The sequence below is a fragment of the Eulemur rufifrons genome, chromosome 6 (genome assembly GCF_041146395.1).
Source record: "Eulemur rufifrons isolate Redbay chromosome 6, OSU_ERuf_1, whole genome shotgun sequence".
NCBI classification, from domain to species: Eukaryota; Metazoa; Chordata; class Mammalia; order Primates; family Lemuridae; genus Eulemur; species Eulemur rufifrons.
This window is the reverse complement of record NC_090988.1, coordinates 79,321,512-79,348,134: the sequence shown is the minus strand read 5'-3', so window position 1 is coordinate 79,348,134 and position 26,623 is coordinate 79,321,512. Positions and strand designations below refer to the sequence as shown.

At 45.2% G+C, this 26,623-nt stretch overlaps 1 protein-coding gene across 1 annotated transcript; it reads left to right on the top strand.

Annotated features, from left to right (window-relative positions):
• The first annotated feature begins 38 nt into the window (after positions 1–38).
• LOC138385241 (CD59 glycoprotein-like) lies at positions 39–24,871 on the top strand. The gene is made up of 4 exons (XM_069471260.1): positions 39–122; positions 11,174–11,258; positions 14,812–14,913; positions 22,180–24,871. Exons 2-4 carry the CDS (start codon positions 11,192–11,194, stop codon positions 22,392–22,394), a joined length of 384 nt encoding a protein of 127 aa, XP_069327361.1. The 5' UTR covers positions 39–122; positions 11,174–11,191; the 3' UTR covers positions 22,395–24,871.
• Positions 24,872–26,623: the final 1,752 nt, after the last annotated feature.

Here is a 26,623-nt window from a genome sequence, read left to right as displayed (position 1 = left end):
GAGCGCAGGGGGCGGGAAGAGGCGGAGCCGCCCGGACAGCTGCTGGGAGCCGCGGGGGCCGAGCGCAAGCCGAGCGCAGGCCGAGGTGGTGCGAGGCTGGGAGCGCGGCCGGGCGCTGGCAGGTAAGGCCGAGGGCCGGGGGGAACTGCCGAGTCGCGAGGGCCGGCCGGGCGGGGTCTGCAGGGTCTCCGCGCGCTCGCGCCCGGCGGGCGGCGCCGCCTGAGCGGGACGCAGCCTCCCACGCGACCCCGGAGCCGCCGACCCCGCGGCAGAGCCGGGCTGGAGGCCCCGGCCCCAGACGCCGGGCTCCTTTGTTTACCGCGGGGGAGAAGCGGGAGCGGTCCTCGTCCCCCCGACCCCTCCACGGGCCCTGCCCTCCGTTCCCCCGGAGACGTTGTCCTCGCACGCTGACCACCCGCTCTTAGGGAGGAGAAACCGCGCCAGAAGAGAGGAGCGGCCCCTGTATGGTCACGGCCATTCTTCCCTAGAGTTCTCCATTTGGAATTTTAAAAAGCAGACGTCAGGGCTGAAACAAACGTTATAAATACCATGTGACTGTCCACCCAGGTTCATGACTGAGGCAGAAACCTCCAGCAGTGGAGGTTTATTAAATCAACACCCAGGAAGAACGCCAAGGGCAGACAAGCTGGGGCTGTTTTCTGCCGAAGGAGAAGTTGGAAGCTTCTGCCTTTAAAGGAATAAAGAAAGAGGAGGCAAGGGAGGGGGAGCGGCTGATAGGCAAAGTGGTTACATTCTGAGGCCCAGGAAAGCCATATACACATAACATAAGGGGATGTGAGAAGGGAAAGGGGAGTGGAGCATCAATTATGTAGGTGTCCCTGGGTAGGTGGAAGGATGCCCGATTCTGTCTTGTCTCCAGTTCTGTTACCCGTAAGACAAACTTATAATCCACTTTTAGTGTGGAATTGGATTGGCTTTAGTTTTAGGTGCTAGACGTAGGTACAATTCACATGTCTTTGCTTATGGGAGGTGAGCAAGAAACTTCCTTAATGAGTGATCTGTGGGGCCAGCTCTTCACTGATGCCTGAAGCTTTTACCTTCTCTTTTGCCTAAGGAGCTGGGGGTGGGAGGTGGCCCTGAGACTTTGATTTTTCTTTTTACATGATGTTTATGTTTTGGCTTGGGCCCCAGCCTTCTAGAATCTGTGGCTATTTACAGTGGATGGGCAATGTATAAAGGGGAGGCAAAGAGGGAGTTGCCTCACTTCAAGCCAAACATTCTTAAAACTTACGGGTTTTGTGTTTTCAGGGTAGAAACTGGAAACTGTTTGCTAAACCTTGCTTTAAGGAAAACATCCCATTGTGCAGAGTGGCTTGGAAGAAAAAACTCAAATAAAATGAATTTTAGGATGGGGAGAGTGGGTTTTGAAAGGGTAAATGACCCAAAGGACAGATTTCACACACAGGATATGTGGGAGCAACATGGCTGGTTTATTAACCCCGGGCGCGAGTGGGCTGAGTCTGAAAAGAGAGCACAGAAGGGGGTTTAGTGAGGGTTTTTATAAACGGGGATAGCCCATCCCCTCCCACCTGCCCTGTTCAGTTCTTTGTTGCTGGGCCAAACTGGCAGGTGAAGAATTGCTTCCTGCTACTTGCAGTTGGCAGAGGACAGTGGGCAGAACAGCTATTTGTAGTAAATTCTTCTTCAAACAGCCAACTCCTGCAACCCCTTTGGCCCAGTCACATCCATCCTTCTGCTCTGGCATCCTCCTTATCAGAAGACCTAGGGAGAGATAGCCTTCATCTTTATCAGGGAGGGAGGGGGGACGAATGCCGGCTGCAGCTGCTGTTAGATCCACTAGAGAGAGAAACTTGTGTCTGTCAGGGAGGGAGGGGGGAGGAATGCGGGCTGCAGCTGTCTGTCAGAACTACAAAGTCTGAGGACTCCCGAGACTCCTGTGGCTATTGTTTTATAAGCCTAAGTGTTACATTAACCACATTCTGTCCTGTACATACTTTTCGGGTTCCCACCTGGAACAAACCTAACAGGTTTCTAATGGAATTCACCTTTGATGGCAGCAGGCATAAGCTCTTGAAAAGGACTGCATTGAAAATTCTGGGCCATCCCTTTAAGAACTTCAGCCTAACTGCTACAGACAACCAAGACCACAAGTGCTTGAAGTTGTCTAAAGACAAAGCTATGTTTTTACCTATGCCCCATATCACTGAATATCGTCATTAGATCTTGGCTATGCTAGTGCAATGGCTAACAGTTGTAATCCTAGCACTTTGAGAAGCCAAGGTGGGAGGTTTCCTTGAGGCTGGGAGTTTGAGACCAGCCTGGGCAACATAGACCCCTGTCTCTACAAAAAATAAAATAATTTAGCTGCAGGTGGTGATGCATGGCTGTAGTCCTAGCTACTTGGGAGGCTGAGGTAGGAGGATTGCTTGAGCCCAGGACTTTGAGGTTACAGGAGGTTATGATCAGGCCACTGCACTCCAGCCTTCTAGCCTGACCAACAGAGTGAGACCTGGTCTTTTCAAAACAAAACAAAACAAAACAAAACAACTTGGCTATGCATGTACAATCTCAAAGGGCAGAGTCAGAGTACCAAGACGATAGGCTCTCTTTGGAAACCTAGGGATGTGGGCTTCTGGACCAAATTGCAGAGAAGGCCCTTGTAGCGGAAACTGCAGATTTGTGTGCTTTAAAGAGTAAAGGGTGGTTGTCCCTGGCACTAGCATTAGGGTGGAAAGCCTAGTAGGTGCTCACAGCACTGGTAGAGAAGAGATTTCTCAGGAATTAAGATATAAAAGTAAAAAAGTTTATTTTATACTTCTTAAAGGAGAAAGAGGGAGAAAAGAAAGAAGGGAAAGGGGGGAAGAGTGCAGGGAGATGGGGAGGCATCCCAAAGAACGGGAAGGCGGTGCCAGCAGCCAGGCCAGGTGGCTCACTGATTTTAAGGGAACAAAGAGAAAAAAATAGTGATAGTTGTCATTTGATAAAATTGGCAGCACTTCGATAACAAAAACCGCAAGATGTCAAAGTCCAAGACTTGGTTTCCTGCCTTTCCTTGGAAAAGCGATTATCAGAGATGTGACTCTGTCCTTGAGATATGCTTGAGGCTGTAGCTTCTCCCTGCTGTTTACTTAGGAGCTCTGTAAAAGCAGATTCTCAGAAACAATTTTGAATGAGGGAGATTTACATCTCTTTTGTGTCCATTCATCTCTCTTCAAAAGTTGTGCAAAACAGAACTCCTGCAGGGCACCTGTTGGTGAGAGAACTCATGGGATTGATCCTTGGCTGTTACTGGGGGAATTGTGGGACCAGGCACTTACCTGTTAGTTCAGCAAGGCTGTCCTAACACCAGGGGCTTGGCTGGGAGGGGCTCTTCCATTATGATGGCAGTTTTCCCTTTGTCTCTACCTGCTTATGTAATTAGTCTTTTAACTGAGTCATTGATCTTAGCCTGGGAACCTCAGCATGAGTGGCTACAGCAGGCACTGTGTATATCTCCAAGATGACACGTATACCTAGAGCAAAAGCTCCAAGCCCCTAACACTGCCAACACCAGGTATCTTGTGAGTCACCAGCCCCTGATGAATAGAGATTCATCCATCCAGTGTGGCTTTGCGACTAACCTGTTGTCTTGGGACAGGTAATTTCCTCCCCCTGGGCCTCTACTAATTTCCTATAAAGTAAAGACATTGGGTTTTATTTTGAGGATTAACTTCTAGCGTTAAAATGATTCAGCCTTTAAGGCCCCAGCATCCCAGGAGCAGTAATTCTACTCATGGGCATCTGCGACTCTCCTGGAAATAGCGCAGGTGTCAAATCTCTTCTTCAGTGACGGCAGCTTAACTGACATATTTCAGAAGCTGAATTCACAAGAAGTCTCCTCACCAGAGAGTTTAAGACGCTTCTGAGCTCAAACCCAGGTTTAACTGCTGTTCCACCACTTTCCAGGTCAGAGGTTTCCGAATTAGTTTTCTCTTGCTGCTGGACAAACCACAGGAATAGAGCCACTTCAAACAACACGGATTTGTTAATCTTACCTTTCCATATGCCAGACATCTGACATGGGTCTCGACAGGCTAAGGCCAAGGTGGCAGGGCTGTGTTCCTTTCTGGAGGCTTTAGAGGCGAATTCGTTGCCTTGCTTATTCAGGTTATTGGCAGAATACAGTTCTCATGACTGGGGGACTGAGTGGGGAACTGTTCTTAGCTTCTAGAGGCCACCTGTGCGCCTTGGCTCAGGGAGCCCTTCCTGTCTTCAAAGTCAGCAACCGTGAGTTGAGTCCCCCTCACTCTTCGAATGTCTTGGGTCTTTTTCTGTAGTCACATCTCTCAGACAAACTCTGCTCCTTCCTCTTCCTCTTCCAATGACCCTGTGATTACATTGCACCCACTGGATAATGCAGAATAATCTCTATAACCTTAATCTTCATCTGCAGAGTCGCTTGCTCAGTAAGGCTGCTTGTATTCACAGGTTCCTGGAAGTGGGATGTGGACATCTTTGAGGCAGGGGGCATTGTTCTGCCTACCACATAAATTGGTTGCATAAATGAGTTTTCCTCTTTACCGGGCAGTTTTCTCCTCTTACAGTTGGAGGCAGAGATTAAATTTCCCTTAGAGCATTGTTGTGAGGAGTGACTCCAGTTACTATGTAAAGAGCATCTAGCATAGCAACTGGCCCTTGATCTTTGCTCACCGAATGGCAGTTAACGGGGAAACAAGGACTTGCCTGATGGCTTGCATTCAGTGGCATAATCACATGGGCCTGCAGCAGTAGCTCCTAAATATTTAATCAAAACTAACAGCTTCTTTTACAGCCCTGTTGAGAGAGACACTTTCAACTTACCGAAAGTAGCCTGGCCCTTGTGCTAGACAACTGCTCTCTAACCCAGTGGTTCTCAGTGTGGTCCCTGGACAGCAGAGTTGTGGCACCTGGGAGCTGGCTAGAAATGCAAATTGGGCTTGCACTCCTTACACCTGCTGGATTCAAACCTCTAGGGGTGGGGTCCAGCAATCTGTTCACCAGCCCTCCAGGTGATTCTGTTGCTCCCTGCAGTTTGAGAACCAGTGTTGTGGTCCTTTTATTTTCTTCCTAGTCTTTAGCACTAGCTGGTGTCCACCCCCACTAGATTGTAAGGTTCTTGAGAGCGGGGCCTTGCCTTGTTCAGCAGTCACTGTAGCCTGGTGTCTAGCACGCACCTGCTCACAGTGGGCTCCTATGTTTCTACAGGCGTGACTGGGAGGTGGGGGTTAGACTGAACCTACTTCACACTAATAAATACACCCACTGGTGAATTCCTTAAATGTTCTGTCATTAAATAATTAATGTGTTAAATGCTTTCTGTTCAAATTTCTTTGGCTCATTCATATATATATGCACAGTTGATTGTTTATATACATACACAACTCAGGGGGTGGGGGCCTACCAGTTGAAATTCCACATATAAATTTTGACTCCCCCAAACTTAACTGCTAACAGCCTACTAATGACCAGAAGAAGCCTTACCCGTAGCATAACAACACACATTTTGTGTGTTATCTGTATTATATACTGTATTCTTACAAAAAAAGAAGCTAGAGAAAAGAAAACGTTATTAAAATAATAAGGAAGAGAAAATGCATTTATAGTACTCTGCTGTATTTACCGATACTGTAAATTTACGCGATGTTTGCAAGATGAAACGTGCATCTGCAATGCCGGGCAGCCTGGATCTACGGTGCATATCAAGCAATTCAACTTTTTGTTGAAGTGACTTTGCTTCTTGGGAACACTTCCAGCATCCCCAGTGACACTTCGTATGGGTCCTGTGGTGTTTGATTCCAGGCTTAGTATTGCACTAACACCCTTAAAAGTACACAAGATCGAGAGAGATGACTTTGTACTGTGATGTGCTATTTACTGGAGAGAAGAACTGCTCATGCAGAGATGCGTAGCCTCGCACGGCATTTTGAGCAGATCCTCGCAAGGCTTGAGCTCACTGCAATAGCAACAGCAGGTGGCTACGCAATTATTATGGCGGTACGGTATGTCCTACAGTTATTTTTATGCATTTATGATTTAATAGTGCATCTTTGCATTTGTTTATATTTCTAGCGTAAATGGCGCCATGTATGGCCTATGTTTATGTACATAAGTTTTGATGAATTTTACCTTTTTATACTAGATATGTGCATATTTCATGGTAGTAAATGATAAAATAGATTAGTATCTACATATATTTTATGCATTCATGACATACCTAACTTTTTATTAATTTTTTCCTTATTTATAGGCTACACGGTTTGTCTGCCAGTTTTCTTTTTCTTTTTTTTTTTTTTTCAGACAGAGTCTCACTCTGTTTCCCAGGCTAGAGTGCCATGGCGTCAGCCTAGCTCACAGCAACCTCAAACCTCTGGGCTCAAGCGCTCCTACTGCCTCAGCCTCCCAAGTAGCTGGGACTACAGGCATGCGCCACCATGCCCGGCTAACTTTTTTCTATATATATTTGGAGCTGTCCAGATCATTTCTTCCTATTTTTAGTAGAGACGGGGGTCTCGCTCTTGCTCAGGCTGCCCTCTAACTCCTGAGCTCAAAGGATCCGCCCACCTCGGCCTCCCAGAGTGCTAGGATTACAGGCGTGAGCCACCGCTCCTGGCCCAGGCCTCATTTTTTACAAATATACACCATAACTAAAATAACTTTTTCAGACAGACAGAAGAATATATATACATGAACATTTTTTACCTCAAAGTAGCCAATTTTGAGAAGCAGTATATATTTTTTATACCTAATCAGGTTGTGTATTACAAAAATAAAAAGAAATTGCAAATGAAATAATACGAAAGTACATGAAAATATTCTATTGTGTGAAGAGATCTTTCTATAAAAAATGTTCATTGTTAAGAAAAAATACACTGAAACATAAATAAATTGCTCATCATTTTACCACTCTGTTAACCACATGATCCAAAATGTTCAGAAAAGCTGATGTGGTATTCCAAACACTTTTTATGCATGTGTATGTATGTATCTATTTTTTAAAGAAAACGTAATAAAATTACAGCGGTTTTTCAACCAGCTTTTTTCCTAACAGGTTGTGAGTATAGCCTCTCTTGGCCGTTACTCTTCAAGGCTGAGTAGTTTCCCACCGTGGACTTGCACCATAATTTGCCCATCTCCCTATTGCTGGGTGTGTATGTTGCTCAATTTTTGCTGTTTGAAATGGTGTTTCTGTAAATTTGACTGTTTACTTATTCCTGTGATGAACAGCCTATTTGGAGCTCCCCTTAAGGAATGTAGAGTGAATTTACAAGCCACCCAGAAAAATCTGTCCTAATAAAGGCTGGCTGAAAGTGTGTTTTCCAAGCCCAAAATGGAGTTTTCCAGGAGGCTCACCCATCTTGTTTTGTGGACCTTATTCAGAATGACTTTGGGTTATTTCTGGTAGCGAAATCCACCCTCGAAGAAGGAAGACCTGTCACTACCTGTCTTCTTTGGTGATGGCAGTAGTGCATTCTTTAGAAGAATTAAAAATAATTTGGAACAATAGCAATATTACAAACACAGTCCATAGGCTGTGTGCGGTGGCTCACGCCTGTAATCCTAGCACTCTTGGAGGCTGAGGTGGGAGGATTGCTTGAGTTCAGGAGTTCAAGACCAGCCTGAGCTGGTAGAGACCCCATCTCTACTAAAAATAGAAAAACTCAGCCAGACGTTGTGGCGTGCACCTGTAGTCCCAGCTACTCGGGAGGCCTGCGCAGGAGGATCGCTAGAGCCCAGGAGCTTGAGGTTGCTGTGAGCTAGGCTAAAGCCATGGCATTAGCCTGGGCAACAGAGTAAGACTCTGTCTCAAAAAAAAAAAAAAAAAAAAAAAAGAAAACCCAGAAAACAGTCATAGGGACAAACCCATGGTTATTAATGAGTCCTGAGATGTTTAGAAAACAGTTAAGAGTTATTGATGCTTTCTGAGTGTGTTTTGTGTATAAGTGCTTGGTTTGGGTGAAATGCCGGCACTTTTTGTTCATCCACCATCTTATCCACACTTAACTTATGAACATCTTTTTTCTTTCTTTTTTTTTTTTTTACTTAAAATGGTACTTTTACTAAAATGGTATTTTAGACTAGGGTAGAGTTTCAAACTATGAGGTTGGGCTTTTTATTTTTTTAATTCTGAGATAGATTTACCAAAAGAGAGGTGATAGTGACAACTAAAAAAGGAACATTTGTAATGGGTGGATTTTCCTGATACTTCTTTTTTTTTTTTCTTTTTCTTTTTTTGTTTTTTCTTTTTCTTTTTCTTTTTTTTTGTTTTTTCTTTTTTTTGTTTTTTTTTCTTTCTTTTTGTTTTTTCTTTTTCTTTTTTTTGTTTTGAGACAGAGTCTCACTCTGTTGCACAAGCTAGAGTGCCGTGGCATCGGCCTAGCTCACAGCAACCTCAAACTCCTGGGCTCTAGCGATCCTCCTGCCTCAGCCTCCCAATTATATGGGACTACAGGCATGCGCCACCATGCCCGGCTAATTTTTTTTGTGTGTATATTTTTAGTTGTTTGGCTAATTTCTTTCTATTTTTAGTAGAGATGGGGTCTCGTTTTTGCTCAGGCTGGTCTCGAACTCTTGAGCTCAAATGTTCCACCCACGTCGGTCTCCCAGAGTGCTAGGATTACAGTCCTGAGCCACCGCGCCTGGCCTCCTGATACTTGTTATTTAAAAGTAGTACTCGGTTCATTATAGACTATTTGGGGAAAAGATGGCAATAAGTAAAAGATCGGGAAAAAATAAAAAGTCATAAATAATCCTGCTTAACATTAATTACAGTCCGCATTTTAGGGCATTTATAAAATAGCTTTAAAACAGTGAGCTATTTCTTCTTCTGCCTCCTCCCCCCACCCCATATACGTACACACATGCTCACACACACTCCCTATGAACATTTTGCTCTTGGAAATTCATATTTCAGTTGTGGTTAACAAAGACCTGCTCTTATTTTTATTTGAACGGCCCAACCTTGGCATCTGCACACTGGCCGCTTCTGTCCTGTGCCATCTTTGCCCCTCTGCAGCCATGTCACGGATGCAGCTGCAGCGACGACCAGCCAGTCGTATAGAATTGAGGCTGACACTTGACACTTCTGCCCAACCCAGAACGCAGAGGGCTGCCTTAGGTTTGGGGCCCAAGATCCCCCCTACTCATCCAATACAGAGTCTCTCCTTCCTCGCCTAATTCTTCCCCCAGTAATCTCATGGCCTCTCAGTAATACTGACAGTGGCTATTATTGAGTGCTGTCTTTGGCCGGGCATTGCGCTGTGCAGTACACATGACTGTCCCCGTGTTTACGAGATGAAGGGTGGAGATCAGAGGTTCACATACAGCAAATAAGTGGCAGAGCCAGAACTATTCAAGGCCTTGTTCAGAGTCCTCCAGACTGGACTCCAACGACTGTGTCCTTAACCAGTTCATTGTGCTCTTGCTTTCTTAGCAGGCCGGTTCTTTCTAATGCGCTTCATCAAAGAACCCTTCTGTGTCAGGGACCCTGTGTGTTGTGACGCTGTTAGTTATGTCAAGCACTGTTCCAAGGGAAGTTCAAAGACCCTGTGTGTTGTAACGCTGTTAGTTATGTCAAGGGAAGGAAGACTGTTCCTGGAGCTACAGCTCCTGCCAGCCTGATACCTTTCCAGTGCCTGACTTGAGTCAGTATGCTCCCTCCCACCTCCTCCGGTGGGGATGCCCCACACCACAGCTATTCCTAACTTTTAGGAAGTGTCTGCAGCTGCCTGCATCCCTGTTTGGGAACTTCAGATCAATGCCTTCCTCTCCTTGCCCAGCTGCAGCAGTCCCTCGTGGTCCTGAGCCCTGTGTAACTTGAGCCTGGAAATCATCCTTTCTACCCAGAAATCCCTGAGCATGGGGAGCCAAGCAGGAGGCTGTCAGTGTGGGGGCCCCCTACACCTGGGATGGTCCCCCATGGGGGCTGGTGACACGTAGCAGGTTGTAGGTTTTGAGGAGGCCAGAGGGAAGTGGGAGGTACTCTCCTTGTAAGGAAAGGCCAGTCCTTGTTTGGTTTTCTTTCTGGTTCCCCATGTATCAGAAAGCCACCTCTTCTCCAGGCCAGGCTTAACTCTCTCAACATTTTCTTCTTTGAACAATGCCAGACTCTGCCAGACCCTGTCCTTTTCTGCTTCATGGTCCTCCCCTGACTGGTGGCATCAAGGAACTCTGCACTGATAACCTCGAGGAGGGGAGGTGGCTTGTCTCCCCAAGAGCCCCATCTGTCTGCCAGGCATGAGTCCTGTGGGGCTCAGGAGAATAGAATGAGGAACACCCCGGTGTATAGGAGCTGTCACCTCCTCATTTGAGGATGGGTCCAGGGATGTAGGGGTAGGGTTGGGGACTTCTTAGATCTGCAACTGATGCTTTGCACTTAGGCAAGTTCAAAACCTCCCTGTGCCTTGGCTTCCCTCCTGGGAGAAAGGGTTAGAGGCGTTTCAGCCTCCGCTTCTCTCCGGATGCTCACCGCTGCACATCTAGGCGCTAACGCACTGGAGACTAGTCATTGAAGTTGCCTGATACCTCTCTTTATGTCCCCAAAGTAACAGGAGGTGTCCCCATTGTAGTTGTCTCGGTGGGGAGCCAGAGCTTCCATGCATGCTAGACTTTTGTCCCCTGTTCTGCTGCTGAATGCAGGCTGCTGCCCTCCAGAGTCACCCTTTGGTCTGCTTCACTTAGCAGTGTGACCTGGAAGAGAAGTGGCCTTCCAGCTTAGTGAGCAGCTGGAGGTGGGGCCAGTGGAATGGGAACTGTAGTTGCTGTATTGGTCAGCTTTCTCCTATCTCATCTGACCAAGGAAGTGTCATGGGGAAGACAGTGTTAACCCGCTGCATGGCAGCGATAAGGACTGAGTGTACTGAGTTTACGCGGCTGCTGTGGATTAGGGCTGGGCACTGCCGGTGTGTGCTGACACCCTGTAGCCACCCTGTCACCGGGACCCACCACATTGCTTCAGTAGGCTGAGGTCTTGGGGCAGGAGGGGAAGGGTCAAGTGAGCCCTCCTGAGAGCACTCCTAGCCCGTGGCGCCCAATCAGGTATGTTTCCTGGCTATTCTAGTCTGTCAGCTCCTCCCCCGTGTTCCCTGAAGCCAGCTCAGTCTTCCAGCTCGTGGTCTCTGGGATAACCAGCAGGATTTTGTTACTCGTGACAACCTGTCTTATCCCTTCCTTCCAGATTCTGTGGACAGGCGCGATGAGAAGCCAAGGGGGGTTCGTCCTGTTCGGGCTCCTGCTCGTGCTGGCCGTCCTCTGCCATTCAGGTGAGTCCCCCGAGCCCCGGGACACGGATCTAGGCTGCCTTGGCCTTGAGCTTCCTTTTTGTTAGGCTCAGGAGAACTGAGCCGGTATCGCCGGCCTCAGTTTCAGCTCCAGTTCCTCTGGCAGGCCTAGCTTTGCTTCTTTTGCCTTCCAGTGTTACAGGTCCAGGGTTACGTGACAGCTCCTTCCTCCATGGGGCCTCGTCCTCAGCCCCATGGCTGAGGGTTACAGCCCCAACTCTGTAACCCTTCCAGAGTTACAGGTCATCCTGCCTAACAGGGCTGCTTTGGGCAGGGGTGGCGGCAACACTCAGCGGCGTAGGTTTCAGCCCTCTCACCACAGGCTACTTGCAGCTCCCATGGATACTGTGCTTAGGGTGCAGTGCAAGCCCCTCTGGGGTCCCCTGTGCCCAGAGCCACGTGAGGGAGGTTAGTCCCTCTGCCCTGGGGCTTCTATGTTATAGCGATGGCCATGGCACAGTGCTAACAGAAGCAGCCCAGGCTCATAGCGTCTATGTGCCAATCACTATTCTGAGCACTTGACATGTATTTGCTTATTTGATCCTGGTGCCAACCTGATGGCGTAGGTACTACTTTTATCCCTGTTTTGCACATGATGAGATTGAGGCCCCCAAAGATTAATTAACTTGTTGAATAACACACAGAAGTGGTACGGTACGCCAGGATGTGAACAGACACACTTTGGCACCGCAGTCCATGTTCTTCCCCACTGTGCCAGGCCACACCTGCCCTCTGAGCCACTCTTCCCCCTGGGCCACCCTTTCCCCTGGGCCACCCCTTCCTGGACCACCCCTTCCTGGACCACCCTTCCTCCTGGAGGGAGTTGTGTGCTTCTGAGTCTTGATCTCTATAGCAGTAGGAACACCGATGCTACTTGCTTTACTCCATCATGAGGCTCAAATGTCATTTTCTGCCTGTGCCACATTGGTATAACATCCTGGCTACTTCTGTTTTTTTGTGGTTCTTTGATGTTTTCTTATGGCAGGTGTTGGGGAACAGAAACAGAAGTAGCAACATAATGAAAAATAAAAAAAAATTTATGCAGTGTTGGAGCATGTCTTATAATATTAGCAGCTACTGTATCTTAACTGCTTTTTATGGACTTGGGACTGTGCCAAAGCCTGTCTCAGCAGAGTCCCCATCCCGGGAGGAGGCAGTGCTGTTATGCCCATTTTACAGTTCAGAACACTCAGGCAAAACCCTCACTTACCCAAGGACACACTTGAATATACCCCCGTTTCTGAGCAAAAACAGAGGTCATGACTCCCCTCCTTCCTCACCTCCACTAGTTCAGCCAGGGTGGTTGTGATTGGGTTCGCCTGTGTCACAACCACATTCTCTTCTGAGTTCTTCTACCCAGGGTATCTTCTGTAATTATAATAGCCCAGTCGCGTCCTACTTCCAGGAGTCATTTGTTTATGGAGCAAGCTTGGGTTTGGGGGCGTCAGCTGCTGCATGGCAGGTCTCGGGTGCATTTACGCCCTTCCTCAGAATTGGGCTGTGAGGCGTGCGCACACATACACACACACACACACACACACACACACAGGTGACATCTTCCCTTGCGGCTGCCCAAAGACTCTAAGAAACTGCAGGGGAACCGTCCTTTATATTCTATTTCTTCCAGCCCAGGGTCAAATCCCCTCTCCCCTGGCTTAGTGGCTAGACCCGCAGCCTTCTCATTTTAACATTGTTCTTTTTTTAAGCACCAAAGGTGACAAGAAAACCTTCATCTTTCTCTGCTGTACCCCTTTAATAAGAGGATTTGTTCTTAAAATTTGGATTCAATCAAAAGGCCACACTTAAGGAGCTTAAAGGCCACATGAGGCCTTGAGGCCACAGGTTCCCTACCCCTGGGCTAGAATATCAACAGTCAGTCGTCCACTGCCTTGTTGCTCATCTTGGGCCTTGGTTTCACCCACTGTCTGTACTGTTTCCTTGTCTTCCCCTCTCAGGTCAGTTAGAAGAAAATGTTGGTTAAACCAAGCTTGGGTTTGAGTCTCAGCTCTGTCACTTAGTGACTGTGGACGATTTACTTAATATCTTAGTCCTTGTTTTCTTTTGCAAAATGGGGATGGAGAGAATTGAGCCTATGTCTTATCACAATTCTGTGAGGGGCTTAGCACATAGGTGCACAGATATTTGAACCCTGTATGAACATATTAGCTGTGAATATTTCTGCCCCACAGAAGTTCCAAACATGGGCTTTGACCTTTCCTTCTAAAGGTTTGTTAAGAAGCCAAATGAGCTCTGGTTCTAGCCAGTAGCAAATTCACTTCTATGGGTAACCTAAAATGGCCCAGGGCTTGGTCCAAATGCAGTAGTGTTTACAACTAATTGATCACAACCAATTACAGATTCCTTTGTTCCTTCTCCACTCCCACTGCTTCACCTGACCAACCTAAAAAAAAACAAAAAAAAAAAAACCAAAGAAAAATAAATAAAATGGCCCAGAAACAGTCAGGCTAGAACAACGCCCTGCTGCTTAGACTCTTTTCTTCTCATCCATGTGTACACACAGGAGGGGGCCATAGGAAAATTGTGCCTTTGTGCCATGTCATCGTGGCTCCCCTGTCACACAGGCATGACACACGCAGACGGCGGGTCTGAGGGAGCCCTGCACACTGGCTTTGTAGCTGGGTGTCCTCGGGTGAGTCACTTCACCTCTGCAGGCATCCATCTTGTCACCTGCAAACATAGTGGGGTGGGAGCAGTTTTTTGACTCAGGCATTAATCTGGAAGCTTCACAAAACAAAGGGTCCCCTGCTGAGTGGGAGTTTACACGGATGAAGGCAGGCTTGGCCACTGAAGATGCTATAGAGAGCTTGGCCCCTGTCTGTGCTCAGGAAGTGAGGACCCGCTTTCCCCTTGACTTCTGGGAAGTCCCCTCTTTCCATGGTGCTAAATCTGGGCTTCTGCCTTAGAACTACAAGTCAGCTCTTGGGCTCAAAACCTACCCTTGGTTTAAACGTGACATTCTTCTATGAGATTTTACATGTTTCATCTTGGAAAATGTCTTTCACACAGGTCGATTCCACCAGGTCCTGATTCCATGGCAGAAGCCGTGTGACAGGAAGGTGGTTATCTCTGATAATACAAAAGTGTGTATCCACATAAATCAGGACGATTTGATTCCATCTTTTGGCAAATACTGATCAATCCATGAGAATGTGATTTAATTGAGTATTTTTGTTGCTTCAAAGGCACTTAAAGAATTCTTTTGGCTTATTGTCTTGATATTTTCTTTGTCCTATATCATTACATTGCAGGTTAATCTCTTCCCAGGAGGAAGCTTCTCAATTGTACAGTTAGATGGCAGATGTGGTTATTTCTTTTATGCTTGCATCAAGGTCCAGAAAATGTTGCTGGAACTGTAGTTTGAGCTTGGAAAGACATAACCACTGTAAATTTGTGTGGTTGTGGCAGCGTGCCCTGCGTTGCTGACCTCTGCCCCCCATCAATGGAGACTGTGGGCTGCCAGGGACAAGTCAGTGCTGGTTTCAGAGGTCCTGACGTGCTTTCTTCCTGATTCCAGGTTATAGCCTGCAGTGCTACAGCTGTATTAACCCCGTGCCTGAATGCACTACAGTCACCAACTGTACACCTAATTTTGATGCGTGTCTCCGCACAATAGCTGGTAAGAGCCTCCCCCTTCCCTGTCTCCTAAATGTAATGGGATGATTAGAGCCTGGGAAAAAGTTTTTGTCACTCTAATTCTCATTAGACCTGTATTCAACAAGTAATAGCTACCGTTTATTAGCACCAGTTGTGTACTGGGCACTGAGCACCTTTCATTCAACATTTTTTTTTCTTTAAGACATAGGGTCTCGCTGTGTCACCCAGGCTGGAGTGCAGTGGTGCAATTGTAGCTCACCGCAGCCTCGAGCTCCTGGGCTCAAGCCATCCTCCTGCTTCAGCCTCCCAAGTACTGGGACCACAAGCAGCCTCGCTAATTCTTAAATTCTTTGTAAAGAAGGGGTTCTTGCTATCTTGCCCAGGATGGAAATGATCCTCCTACCTCGGCCTCCCAAAGTGCCGAGATTACAGGTGTGAACCATCGTGCAAGGCCCATGTGCTTTTAATTAATGCATCTCACTTACCTCTCAGGGTGATCTTTTATTCCTATTTGATAGATGAGGAAACTGAGGCTCAGATTAAGCAACAGGCTATGGTCAAGTAACCAGCTCAGGGTTTAAGCACGGAAATCCATCTGATTCCAAAGCTTGTGCTCTTTAACAGCAACACTGTGCTGTCTCCCAAGCCTCTGAGGGCCTACTGTGTGGCAGAGTCTGAGCTAGGGGACAGTGAGGCAAAGATGAAGAAAGCACACATACAGTTTAAATTCTGAGAAAGGCCTGTTGGGCTGTCCCTAATGGCTTTATGTACAGCTCTTTCTCATTCCATGGGGTATCTGGGACATGCAGAGCCCTGAGCAAGCTGAGCTCAAAGGACAAGCAGAAGGTCAGAGGGCTGAGAAGGGAAGTGTGTTCCTGGGAGAGGCACTAGCAGGTACCAAGGTTCCGTGGCCTCAGAGCAAGGTACTCATGAGTGTGGGGTGGAGAGTGGGAACACGCAAAGTCTGCCAAATCTGCATTTTCCAAATTGCTTATGCTATGGAATATCCACCTCCAGAAATCCTCTTAAAATAGAATATAGAAAATGGTAGACAGAGGAAAGAAACCACCAGAGACATGCCCTCCGTCTTGCTGGGGGTAGTTCTGGGTTGAATGGAGATGCTCAGTGATGCTGGTGAGGAATGGCAGTTTCAGACTCTGCTTGGTGTACAAGGTGAAACTCCCAGACCTACAATTCCAAGAGATGAAAACAAAAGCACTCTTCAAGGTTATTTTCACTCTTATATCCTCTACCACAAACTCTTCCCAGTGTCAACATCGAGGAATGGTGAACAATGTCAGGTAAACTCAGAAAAGGCTTGGGAGAAAAACCTGAGAGAAAGAAAATTCATTTCCCCAGAGAGGAGAAATCCTTCAATAAATAAAAACAAATGACCAGCTACTCGGGAGGCTGAGGCAGGAGGATCACTTGAGCCCAGGAGTTTGAGGTTGCTGTGAGTTGTGATCGTATCACTACACTCTAGCCTGGGCAACAGGGCAAGACCCAGTCTCAAAAAAAAAAAAAAAAACTACTACAAAAAAAATTAGAGTCACCCTGTCAAAAAAACAAGAGTATCTGATAGTTCTGATATAAATTCCTGGAATGCAGCTAAAATCCCAAGCCCTCCATGCAAGGTCCTTGGTTCTGTAGGACAATCCCTCTGCCTCCAGCGGGGGACCATGTTGGCTCACTGCTAATGTAGAAAGCGCAGTAAGGCCCCAGGGAGAACATGGTCATTCACTGCACCAGTATGTGAGCACCAGTTATGTGTGAGCACAGACCTGGTTCTTTACTGTGGTCATCGGTGTCTCTTGGACCCCTCACTGCAGAAAGTAAAATTTCCAAATGAGAGGATGAAGGCAATTATGATGTGTTGAATGAGAGTTAGAGCACCGGTTGGGAGCTCTGACTTCTGTCCTGCCCCCAGTCAGTTCTCTCCACCTTGGTTTGTTATTTATGAAATGCATATGCTGGATAGCAGAGGTAGGGAGAAGAGGCTGGTGGGCCAGAGCCCCGGTCTTTTTTCCAGCCTTCAGATCCCATAGTTTCTTATCTGAATTGTGAAGCTTAAAAATGGTTAATCCAAACAACGTTGAGACACTTACTGGAATAGCTAAAACAGTGACAACACCAGAAGCTGGCAAGGATGTGAAGCAACAGGAACTTTCATTCATTGCTGATGGGAAATGCAAAATGGTACAGCCACTTTGGATGACAGTTTGGCAGTCTCTTACCAAACTAAATATACTCATACCATACGATTCAGCAGTCACTTTCCTTGATACTTACTCAAGTGAGTTGATAACTTACGTCCACACAAAAACCTGCACACAGATATTTATAGCAGCTTTATTAATAATTGCCAAAACTTAGAAGCAACCAAGATATCCTTCAGTAGGTGAATGGCTAAATGGTGGTATATGCAGACAGTGGAATTTTATTCAGTGCAAAAAAGAAATCAAGCCATGAAAAGACATGGAGGAAACTTAAATGCAGATAATGGTCATGTGCCGCATAACATTTTGGTCAGTGACAGACCATGGTGGTCCCATAAGATTATAGTCAAGCTGAAAAGTTCCCATGGCCTAGTCATGTTGTAGCTGCATTGCTGACATGTTCATGGTGATGCTGGTGTAAATAAACCTGTGTTGCCAGTCATATAAATGTATAACGTACAATTATGTACAGTATATAATACTTGATGATAATGACTATGTTACTGGTTTACCAGTGTTATGGACCAGAGCGAGAAAGTCCACCATGAAAGACTGATTGAAATTTAGTGAGTCTTTATTAGCTGGCCAGCGGCACGCTCTCTGGCAGGGAATCCCGCCGAGCTCGGAGTGTGGCCCTGAGTATAGGTTTTGTGACAACTTATATACCCTTCACCATTGCACCATATGGAACATTAAACATATACACCTTGGGACATCTTGGGCAATGATTTTCAGTTTTAAGGTTATGAGATCATCTAAAGACCCTCCGGTCCTATCTGATTAACTATTTTAAACAATTGAGTAAAAAGCAAGCAGGTTCATAGAAGCAGATAGCATCAGTTAGAATAAAGTACAATTTCCTACAAGCTAAATAAGCATTGTAAAATTTAACTTTATGTAGCTGGGCAGTATTGTTAAATCGACTCCCCCTTCCCTTGGACCTAGGACCTGCCTTCGGTCACTTTGATTATTCACCCATTGTACTATGCTAGCAGATAATCATCAACACAGTTAATAATCACGAGACCGTCTTTCTTTTCTCTGCACCTGGGGTGGACTCTGGCCTTCCGCCTAACTGGAGAGACCAGAATTTACGTCTCCTTATCACACTATATTACACTTTTAATTGTTATTTTAGAGAATACTCTTTCTCCTTATAAAAAAAAGTTCACTGTAAAACAGCCCCAGGCAGGTTCTTCAGGAGGTATTCCAGAACAAGGCACTGTTATCATAGGAGATGGCAGCTCCATGCATGTTATTGTCCCTGAAGACCTTCCAGTGGGACAAGATGTGAAGGTAGAAGAGACAGTGATATTGATGATCCTGACCCTTTGCAGGCCTACACTAATGAGTGTGTTTGTGTCTTACTGTTTTTTTTTTTTTTTTGAAGACAATGTCTTGCTCTATCACTTAGGCTGGAGTGCAGTAGCATGATCCTAGCTCACTGCAGCCTTGAACTCCTGTACTTGAGGGATCCTCCTGCCTTAGCCTCCTGAGTGGCTGGGACTATAGGCGTGTGTCACCACACCCAGCTAATTTTTAAAATTTTTTTGTAGAGCTGGAGTTCTCACCGTGTTGCCCAGGCTGGTTTCAAAGTCCTGGCCTCAAGCAGTCCTTTCACCTCGGCCTCCCAAAGTGCTGGGATTACGGGAGTAGGCCACCATGTGTGGCCTGTGTCTTAATTTTTAACAAAAGGTTTAAAAAGTAAACAAACTTGTACTTTGTAAAAAACAAAAAGTTTACAAAGTAAAAAGCAATTAAAAATTTTAAAGCTAGAAAAAAGCTGGTAGGATAAGGCTATGAAGAAAGAAAATATTTTTGTACAGCTATATAACGTCTCTATGTTTTAAGTTAAGTGTTATTATGGAAGAATTAAAAAGTTTATATAAAGTAAACTTAACAGTTAAGTAGTTTATAAAGTGAAAAACTTACAGTAAGCTAAGGTTAATTTACTGTTGAAGGCAGAAAAATATTTTTTATAAATTTAGTGTAGTCTAAGTATACAGTGTTTATGTGGTCTGTAGAAGCGTACAGTAACGTCCTAGGCCTTCACATTCACTCACCACTCACCTGCTCACCCAGAGCAATGTTCAGTCCTGTAAGCTCCATTCATGGTAAGTGCCCTATACAGGTATACCTTTTTTAAAATCTTTTATAACATATTTTATGTGTACTTTTTCTAGGTTTACATATGATTAGACACACAAATACTTTCCTTTGTGTTACAGTTGCCTACAGCATTCAGTATAATAACATGCTGTATAGATTTGTAGCCTAGAACAATGGATACCATAGCCCAGGTGCGCAGCAGATTATATCATCTAGGTTTGTAAGCGCGCTCTGTGACATTTGTGCAGTGATAACAGGTATGGCAGTGCTGTGCAAAGTCAGTTTAGAAGAGAGACAGGTATTGGCTGCGAATTCAGCCAGTAGTTACTGACATCCTGGCAGCGTAAACCACAGAAACATAAACCACGTTAAATGTACTTGGAGTCTCGGAGGAGCTTCTGATGACAGTGCCAAGTGGTCCCTGCTGTAATGGCATTATGAAAAAGGGCCACACTCAGGAGGGCCCAGGACAACTGAAGACTGTTGCTTTAGGGAGACTTGAGTCAAGTCTTCAGAAAGAGTGGGGAGGCTGTGCCAAGCGGAGAGGACCTCAATGCTCCAGTGACTCTGATAAGCTCCACCTTTATTTGGGTGATTCTGATGCTTTGGTGAGGTCACCATCATAAGGCTGTTCCTTGAATATGATAATTGGAGTGAAGTGCTTGGGCCTGCTGCAGGACACACAGGAAGTGATTAATTGGTAACAATTATTAATAAATTACTATCTGTTATCCCCAAGCTGTTAGGCTTCCCTAATTAAAATTCTGGTAGCTTTAATGCTTTTCGAATTTCAGTACTTAATTACTATCACATAAAGCAGTAACTTTCGACAGCAGCTTCTAGTACAATGTTGGAATCATCCAGTTACATAGGTATGAGTCAAGCAAGTAGTACCCTTGTGGAACACTCCATCTGGCCTCTACCACTTGACCAAACTTCATTAAATTTTAATCCAGGTACCAATCCCCCTGACGGGAAGACAGGACACTTATACCTGTAGTTACAAACTTAGAGGTGTTTTGTTCCAAGCTATGAATGAAATTGGATTAATTAGTTACAAGTCCTAAATAAGGAAGTATGTATTTGTATTTTTTTTCTTTCTAGCACACAAAATAAGAAAATGATTCCAGGGCAAGGACCATACCTCCTATCTTATGTATATTCCCAGATGTTCCCAGTATTTAGCTCATAGATACTCAATTATTTTTGGAGAGGAAAATCTACCATAATAACTCTCAGCTAATACCTTTTTTCCCACTTAACATGCTTTTTCCGAATATTAAAAAACCCACTACAAGACACTTGGAATATATACTTCTGACCTTTATTTTCATATGCGCTCAAGGATATTTTTCCAACAATGGGACCAAAATGCCATGTTCATGTGGAAACTTCCTGTATTATTGAATAATCTAATGATTTTTAAATGAAGTTTCAAATACTTTAAAAATAAGTCATCCGTATGACAATTTAAAAAGACAATCTCAAATCTCAATCCATCCAGAAACATATTATAAATGAAGAATATTATTCCATGAAGGTAACACTGTTAAATTACTTGGGAATCCTTCCAGAGAAAAATTAATGCATGTACTCCCATGTGTATATGCTTTCTTTATACAAATGGATCACATTCTACAACTGCATCTAGGGTTTTTAATGGATACATAATTTATGTACAAGAAAACTTACCTTTGAAAGTGCAGAAGAGGATGGGCATGTGATCATGGCAGTGAGGGAATTGTATGTTATAAATTTTGTCCTTAGGGATTCTAGAAAATCACTGTGGCCACTCTGCATGTAGCAACCCTGACTGTTTCTCAATTCTTTCATTGTTCGCATATCTCATATCCCTCCAGTTTCCTTCCAGTGTAAAGTTATCGTAGCCTGGGTTTCCCTGCTGCCTCTCCAGTTTTCCCACTTCTTGCCCACACTTGCCATTTACCATTTCTGGATCTTAGCCATCCTAGTGAGTGTGAAGTGGGATCTCGTGATTTTAATTTCCATTGTCCTAATGACTCAGGATATTGAGCATCTTTTCACGTGCTTATTGGCCATTTGTTAACCTTCTTTGTTGAAATCTCTATTCACATCCTTTGCCCATTTTTAAATTGGGTTATTTGGCTTTTTATTGTGGAGTAGCAAGAATGTTTTATGTATCCTGGATACAGCACTGTTATCATATGATTTGCAAACATTTTCTCCCATTCTGTGGATTTTCTTTTTATATTTTTGATAATGTTCTTTGAAGATCAAATGTTTTAACTTTGATGAAGTCCAATGTGCACATTTTTCCTGCTTTTGTTTTTTTTCTTCACGTCAAGGTCTTTCCACATCAGCACTTGCAGGCCCGTGTCATTCCCTATCTGCATGGAATTCTGTTGTACACCAGAAAAAATTTGTTTTCCTTGGGGCCACGGTGTTTTATTATGAAAATAGAATAAAAACTTCGAAAACAAAACGATCTTTTCTAATTTCATGAAAAATGAAATTTATTGATTTCTAGTCATTGAATCCATGTTTTTAGAATTCATTTGTCAATATTAATCAACAAGTAGGATTTTCACAAACCAACTGCAGGGTTTTGCCCAGGTTTTGCTTCACAAGGCCCCGGGCTCAAAATTAGCGTCAGTTAAATACAACTCACATGGCAGTTAATGTGTTAAAATTCTTGGTAGATATTACTAAATTTCCCTCTAACACAATAAATGCTTGTTGCCTCCCCACTCACCCACACAAAACTAATCCTGGCTCTGATGAGACCTAGGTTTTACAGAAAAGTTCCATTTAGAGGTATCTCGTCATTTTCTAATTGTTCCCCTTCACAACCCACCTGGGAAAAACATTTTACCTGGATGTCTCTATTTCCATAGAGTAAATTCTACATAGAATTTAGGGTTCAAAGGCAGATACAGAACTGTACCCACTAACTTTCTTACCTTTGTGTATGTGTCTCCCCACAGGGCCACGAATATATCACCAGTGTTGGAAGTTTGAGGATTGCACGTTTGGCCGCATCTCAGAACTCTTAGGGGAAGCTGAGCTACAGTACTCCTGCTGCAAGACGGACAAGTGTAACCACGAGCAAGATCAAAGCCATGGGACCACCTTATCAGGGAAAACAGTTTTTCTGCTGGTGACCCCCTTTCTGGCAGCAGCCTGGAACTTTTATGTCTAAATCAAGCCCAGGAGGGATTGTAAACTACCCCCCCACCCCCTTATTCCCCATTTCCTTGCTACTGCTTATGTGACAAAGGCTTTATATTTTCCAATGCGATCCTGTTGGGAAGGAATAAAATTAGCTCCAGTATATTGGATCAGAGAGAGGGACTCCGAGACTTTGAAGACCAGTCCTGTTTGCAGGGAAGCTCCACTTGAGGGAGAAGTTTAAGAGTGAAGCAGTGTGACTTGAACTAGGTTACCTGCTTTCTTCCTCTGCTCTCTGGAGGACCAGCTTTGCAGTGACAGCTTGTATAGGTTCTCCAAGACCCTCAGGTATTTCCCCTCTGGTTCCTTGGATGTGTTAAATAGTGTGATTAGCATTTGGGAGGGGTGGTGCCAGGGGATTCTTTTCAACAGTTCTCTCTCACATGGAGCCTTCCTTAAGCTTTATGGCTCCTGTGTTACCATGGCAGCACAACAGATGTTCCAAATGTGGGCATCTGGCAGGGAAGGAAGCATCCTACATGGCAGGCACGAAAACGCAAAGTCTATTGTTAGACAGGTACCAGTAGCTGAAATTTGAGCTTTCTTGTCTCTAAATTTTGTATGGGCTTTGCTGTCTTTCACTGGAAAAATTCAATAGCGTAAATTAACGGTATGTTAAAGCTATTCCCTGCTTTGTTTTTTGTTGGATCAGTGGGATATCTGGGCTCTGGCACACACAATTAAAAAATGAACATGCTCTTCCACATATGCCTGGCAATATTAAGTGTGCTTATCTTGAATATTACTGGTAGCAAGACTGTGTGTGTACAGTATGAGTGCAACGTGAACAACCTTTGGGGTTGCAATTTGAGACTTCCAGATGGCATCCCTAATAGCAACAGATCTGCAGGGAGGGGCTTTACCTGCCCACATTCAGCCTATTGACTCCCAGCTGACTCAGCACAGATTGTACAAAATTCATTTGTAAGGGCTCCTAGCACAGTCACAAATGTTGAGACTTTCTGAAGCTCAGCATTTTAGGAAACTAGTTTCCTAATGTGATACACCTAAAAAATGACACACCCCTTCCACAAAGGCAAAGTTTTTTTCTTTTCCCTGTGGGTGCTGGTGAATAATTCTCAAGATTCAATAAACCTAATGGTATTTGTATTGTTAGGTCTAGAGCTGAGAGACACATGAAGGTGCATGTGTAGCAAAATGCTGTTTATTTTGAGCATCTGGGTGCAGATGGGTGGAGGTGAACAAGCGTCCACGAGAGAAAAGGGGAGAGCCTTGGGTTTTATAGACGGGTTTTTTCCGGGGGAGTAAGTAAGTGGGCCTGAACAGATGCTTGTAATATATTTTTCTTCAAATAAGCAACTTGCAGGACCCTTGCCCCAGTCACATCCATCCTTCTGCTCTGGCGTTGTCCTTATCAGGAGAGCTAGGGAGAGATAGCCTCCATCTCTGTCAGGGAGGGAGGGGGGAGGAATGCGGGCTGCAGCTGTGGTTAGATCTACTAGGGAGAGATAAACTTTGTGTCTGTCAGGGAGGGAGGGGGGAGGAATGCGGGCTGCAGCTGTCTGTTAGATCTACAAAGTCTGAGGACTCCCCAGACTCCTGTGGCTATTGTTTTACAAGCCTAAGTGTTGCATTAACCACATTCTGTCCTGTACATACTTTTCGGGTTCCCACCTGGAACAAACCTAACAGGTTTCTAATGGAATTCATCTTTGATGGCAGCAGGCATAAGCTCTTGAAAAGGACTGCATTGAAAATTCTGGGCCATCCCTTTAAGAACTTCAGCCTAACTGCTACAGACAACCAAGACCACAAGTGCTTGAAGTTGTCTAAAGACAAAGCTGTGTTTTTACCTATGCCCCATATCTCTGTGAAATATCTTCATTAAATATTGGCCAGTGCAATAGCTAACAGTTGTAATCCTAGCACTTTGAGAAGCCAAGGTAGGAGATTTTCTTGAGGCTGGGAGTTTGAGACCAGCCTGGGCAACATAGACCCCTGTCTCTACAAAAAATAAAATAATTTAGCTGCAGGTGGTGGTGCATGGCTGTAGTCCAAGCTACTTGGGAGGCTGAGGTGGGAGGATTGCTTGAGCCCAGGACTTTGAGGTTACAGGAGGTTATGATCAGGCCACTGCACTCCAGCCTTCTAGCCTGGCCAACAGAGTGAGACCTGGTCTTTTAAAAACAAAACAAGAAAAACTTGGCTATGCATATAGTATAATATCAAAGGGCAGGGTCGTGAGTACCAAGACAGAGGCTGTCTTTGGAAACCTAGGGATGTGGGCTCTGGACCAAATTGCAGAGAAGGCCCTTGTAGCGGAAGCTGCAGATTTGTGTGCTTTAAAGAGTAAAGGGTGGTTGTCCCTGGCACTAGCATTAGGGTGGAAAGACTAGTAGGTGCCCACAGCATAGGTGGAGAAGAGATTTCTCACACAGGTATTAAGATATAAAAGTAAAAAAGGTTATTTTATCCTTCTTAGGGGAAAGAGAGGGTGAGAGAGAGAAAGAGGGAGAAAAGAAAGAAGGGAAAGGGGGGAAGAGCGCAGGGAGATGGGGAGGCATCCCAAAGAAAGGGAAGGCGGTGCCAGCAGCGAGGCCAGGTGGCTCACTAATTTTAAGGGGGATAAAGAGAAAAAAATAGTGATGGCTGTCAGTTGATAAAATTGGCAGCAGGTAGATAACAAAAACTACAAGATGTCAAAGTCCAAGACTTGGCTTCCTGCCTTTCCTTGGAAAAGCGATTATCTGAGATGTGACTCTGTCCTTGAGATATGCTTGAGGCTGTAGCTTCTCCCTGCTGTTTACTTAGGAGCTCTGTAAAAGCAGATTCTCAGAAACAATTCTGAATGAGGGAGATTTACATTTCTTTTGTGTCCATTCATCTCTCTTCAAAAGTTGTGCAAAACAGAACTCCTGCAGGGCACCTGTTGGTGAGAGAACTCATGGGATTGATCCTTGGCTGTTACTGGGGGAATTGTGGGACCAGGCACTTACCTGTTATTTCAGCAAGGCTGTCCTAACACCAGGGGCTTGGCTGGAAGGGGCTCTTCCATCATGATGGCAGTTTTCTCTTTGTCTCCACCTGCTTATGTAATTAGTCCTTTAACCAAGTCAGTGATCTTAGCCTGGGAACCTCAGCATGAGTGGCTACAGCAGGCACTGTGTATATCTCCAAGATGACACATACACCTAGAGCAAAAGCTCCAAGCCCCTAACACTGCCAACACCAGGTATCTTGTGAGTCACCAGCCCCTGATGAATAGAGATTCATCCATCCAGTGTGGCTTTGCGACTAACCTATTGACTTGGGACAGGTAATTTCCTCCCCCTGGGCCTCTACTAATTTCCTATAAAGTAAAGACATTGGGTTTTATTTTGAGGATACTTCTAGCCTTAAAATTCCTCAGCCTTTAAGGCCCCAGCATCCCAGGAGCAGTAATTCTACTCATGGGCATCTGCGACTCTCCTGGAAACAGCGCAGGTGTCAAATCTCTTCTTCAGTGACGGCAGCTTAACTGACATATTTCAGAAGCTGAATTCACAAGAAGTCTCCTCACCAGAGAGTTTAAGACGCTTCTGAGCTCAAACCCGGGTTTAACTGCTGTTCCACCACTTTCCAGGGCAGAGGATTCCGAATTAGTTTTCTCTTGTTGCTGGACAAACCACAGGAATGGAGCCGCTTCAAACAACACGGATTTGTTAATCTTACCTTTCCATATGCCAGTCATCTGACATGGGTCTCGCCAGGGTGAGGCCAAGGTGGCAGGGCTGTGTTCCTTTCTGGAGGCTTTAGAGGCGAATTCGTTGCCTTGCTTATTCAGGTTATTGGCAGAATACAGTTCTCGTGACTGGGGGACTGAGTGGGGAACCGTTCTTAGCTTCTAGAGGCCACCTGTGCGCCTTGGCTCAGGGAGCCCTTCCTGTCTTCAAAGTCAGCAACCGTGAGTTGAGTCCCCCTCACTCTTCGAATGTCTTGGGTCTTTTTCTGTAGTCACATCTCTCAGACAGACTCTGCTCCTTCCTCTTCCTCTTCCAATGACCCTGTGATTACATTGCACCCACTGGATAATGCAGAATAATCTCCATAACCTTAATCTTCATCTGCAGAGTCACTTGCTCAGTAAGGCTGCTTGTATTCACAGGTTCCTGGAAGTGGGATGTGGACATCTTTGAGGCAGGGGGCATTGTTCTGCCTACCACATAAATTGGTTGCATAAATGAGTTTTCCTCCTTACCG

Bases quoted from the DNA above. Each gene is read 5' to 3' on its own strand.
- LOC138385241 (XM_069471260.1), top strand. From the start codon at position 11,192: ATGAGAAGCCAAGGGGGGTTCGTCCTGTTCGGGCTCCTGCTCGTGCTG. The intron at 11,259-14,811 runs GTGAGTCCCCCG...TCCTGATTCCAG, and splicing joins GGCCGTCCTCTGCCATTCAG to GTTATAGCCTGCAGTGCTAC. The intron at 14,914-22,179 runs GTAAGAGCCTCC...GTCTCCCCACAG, and splicing joins GTGTCTCCGCACAATAGCTG to GGCCACGAATATATCACCAG.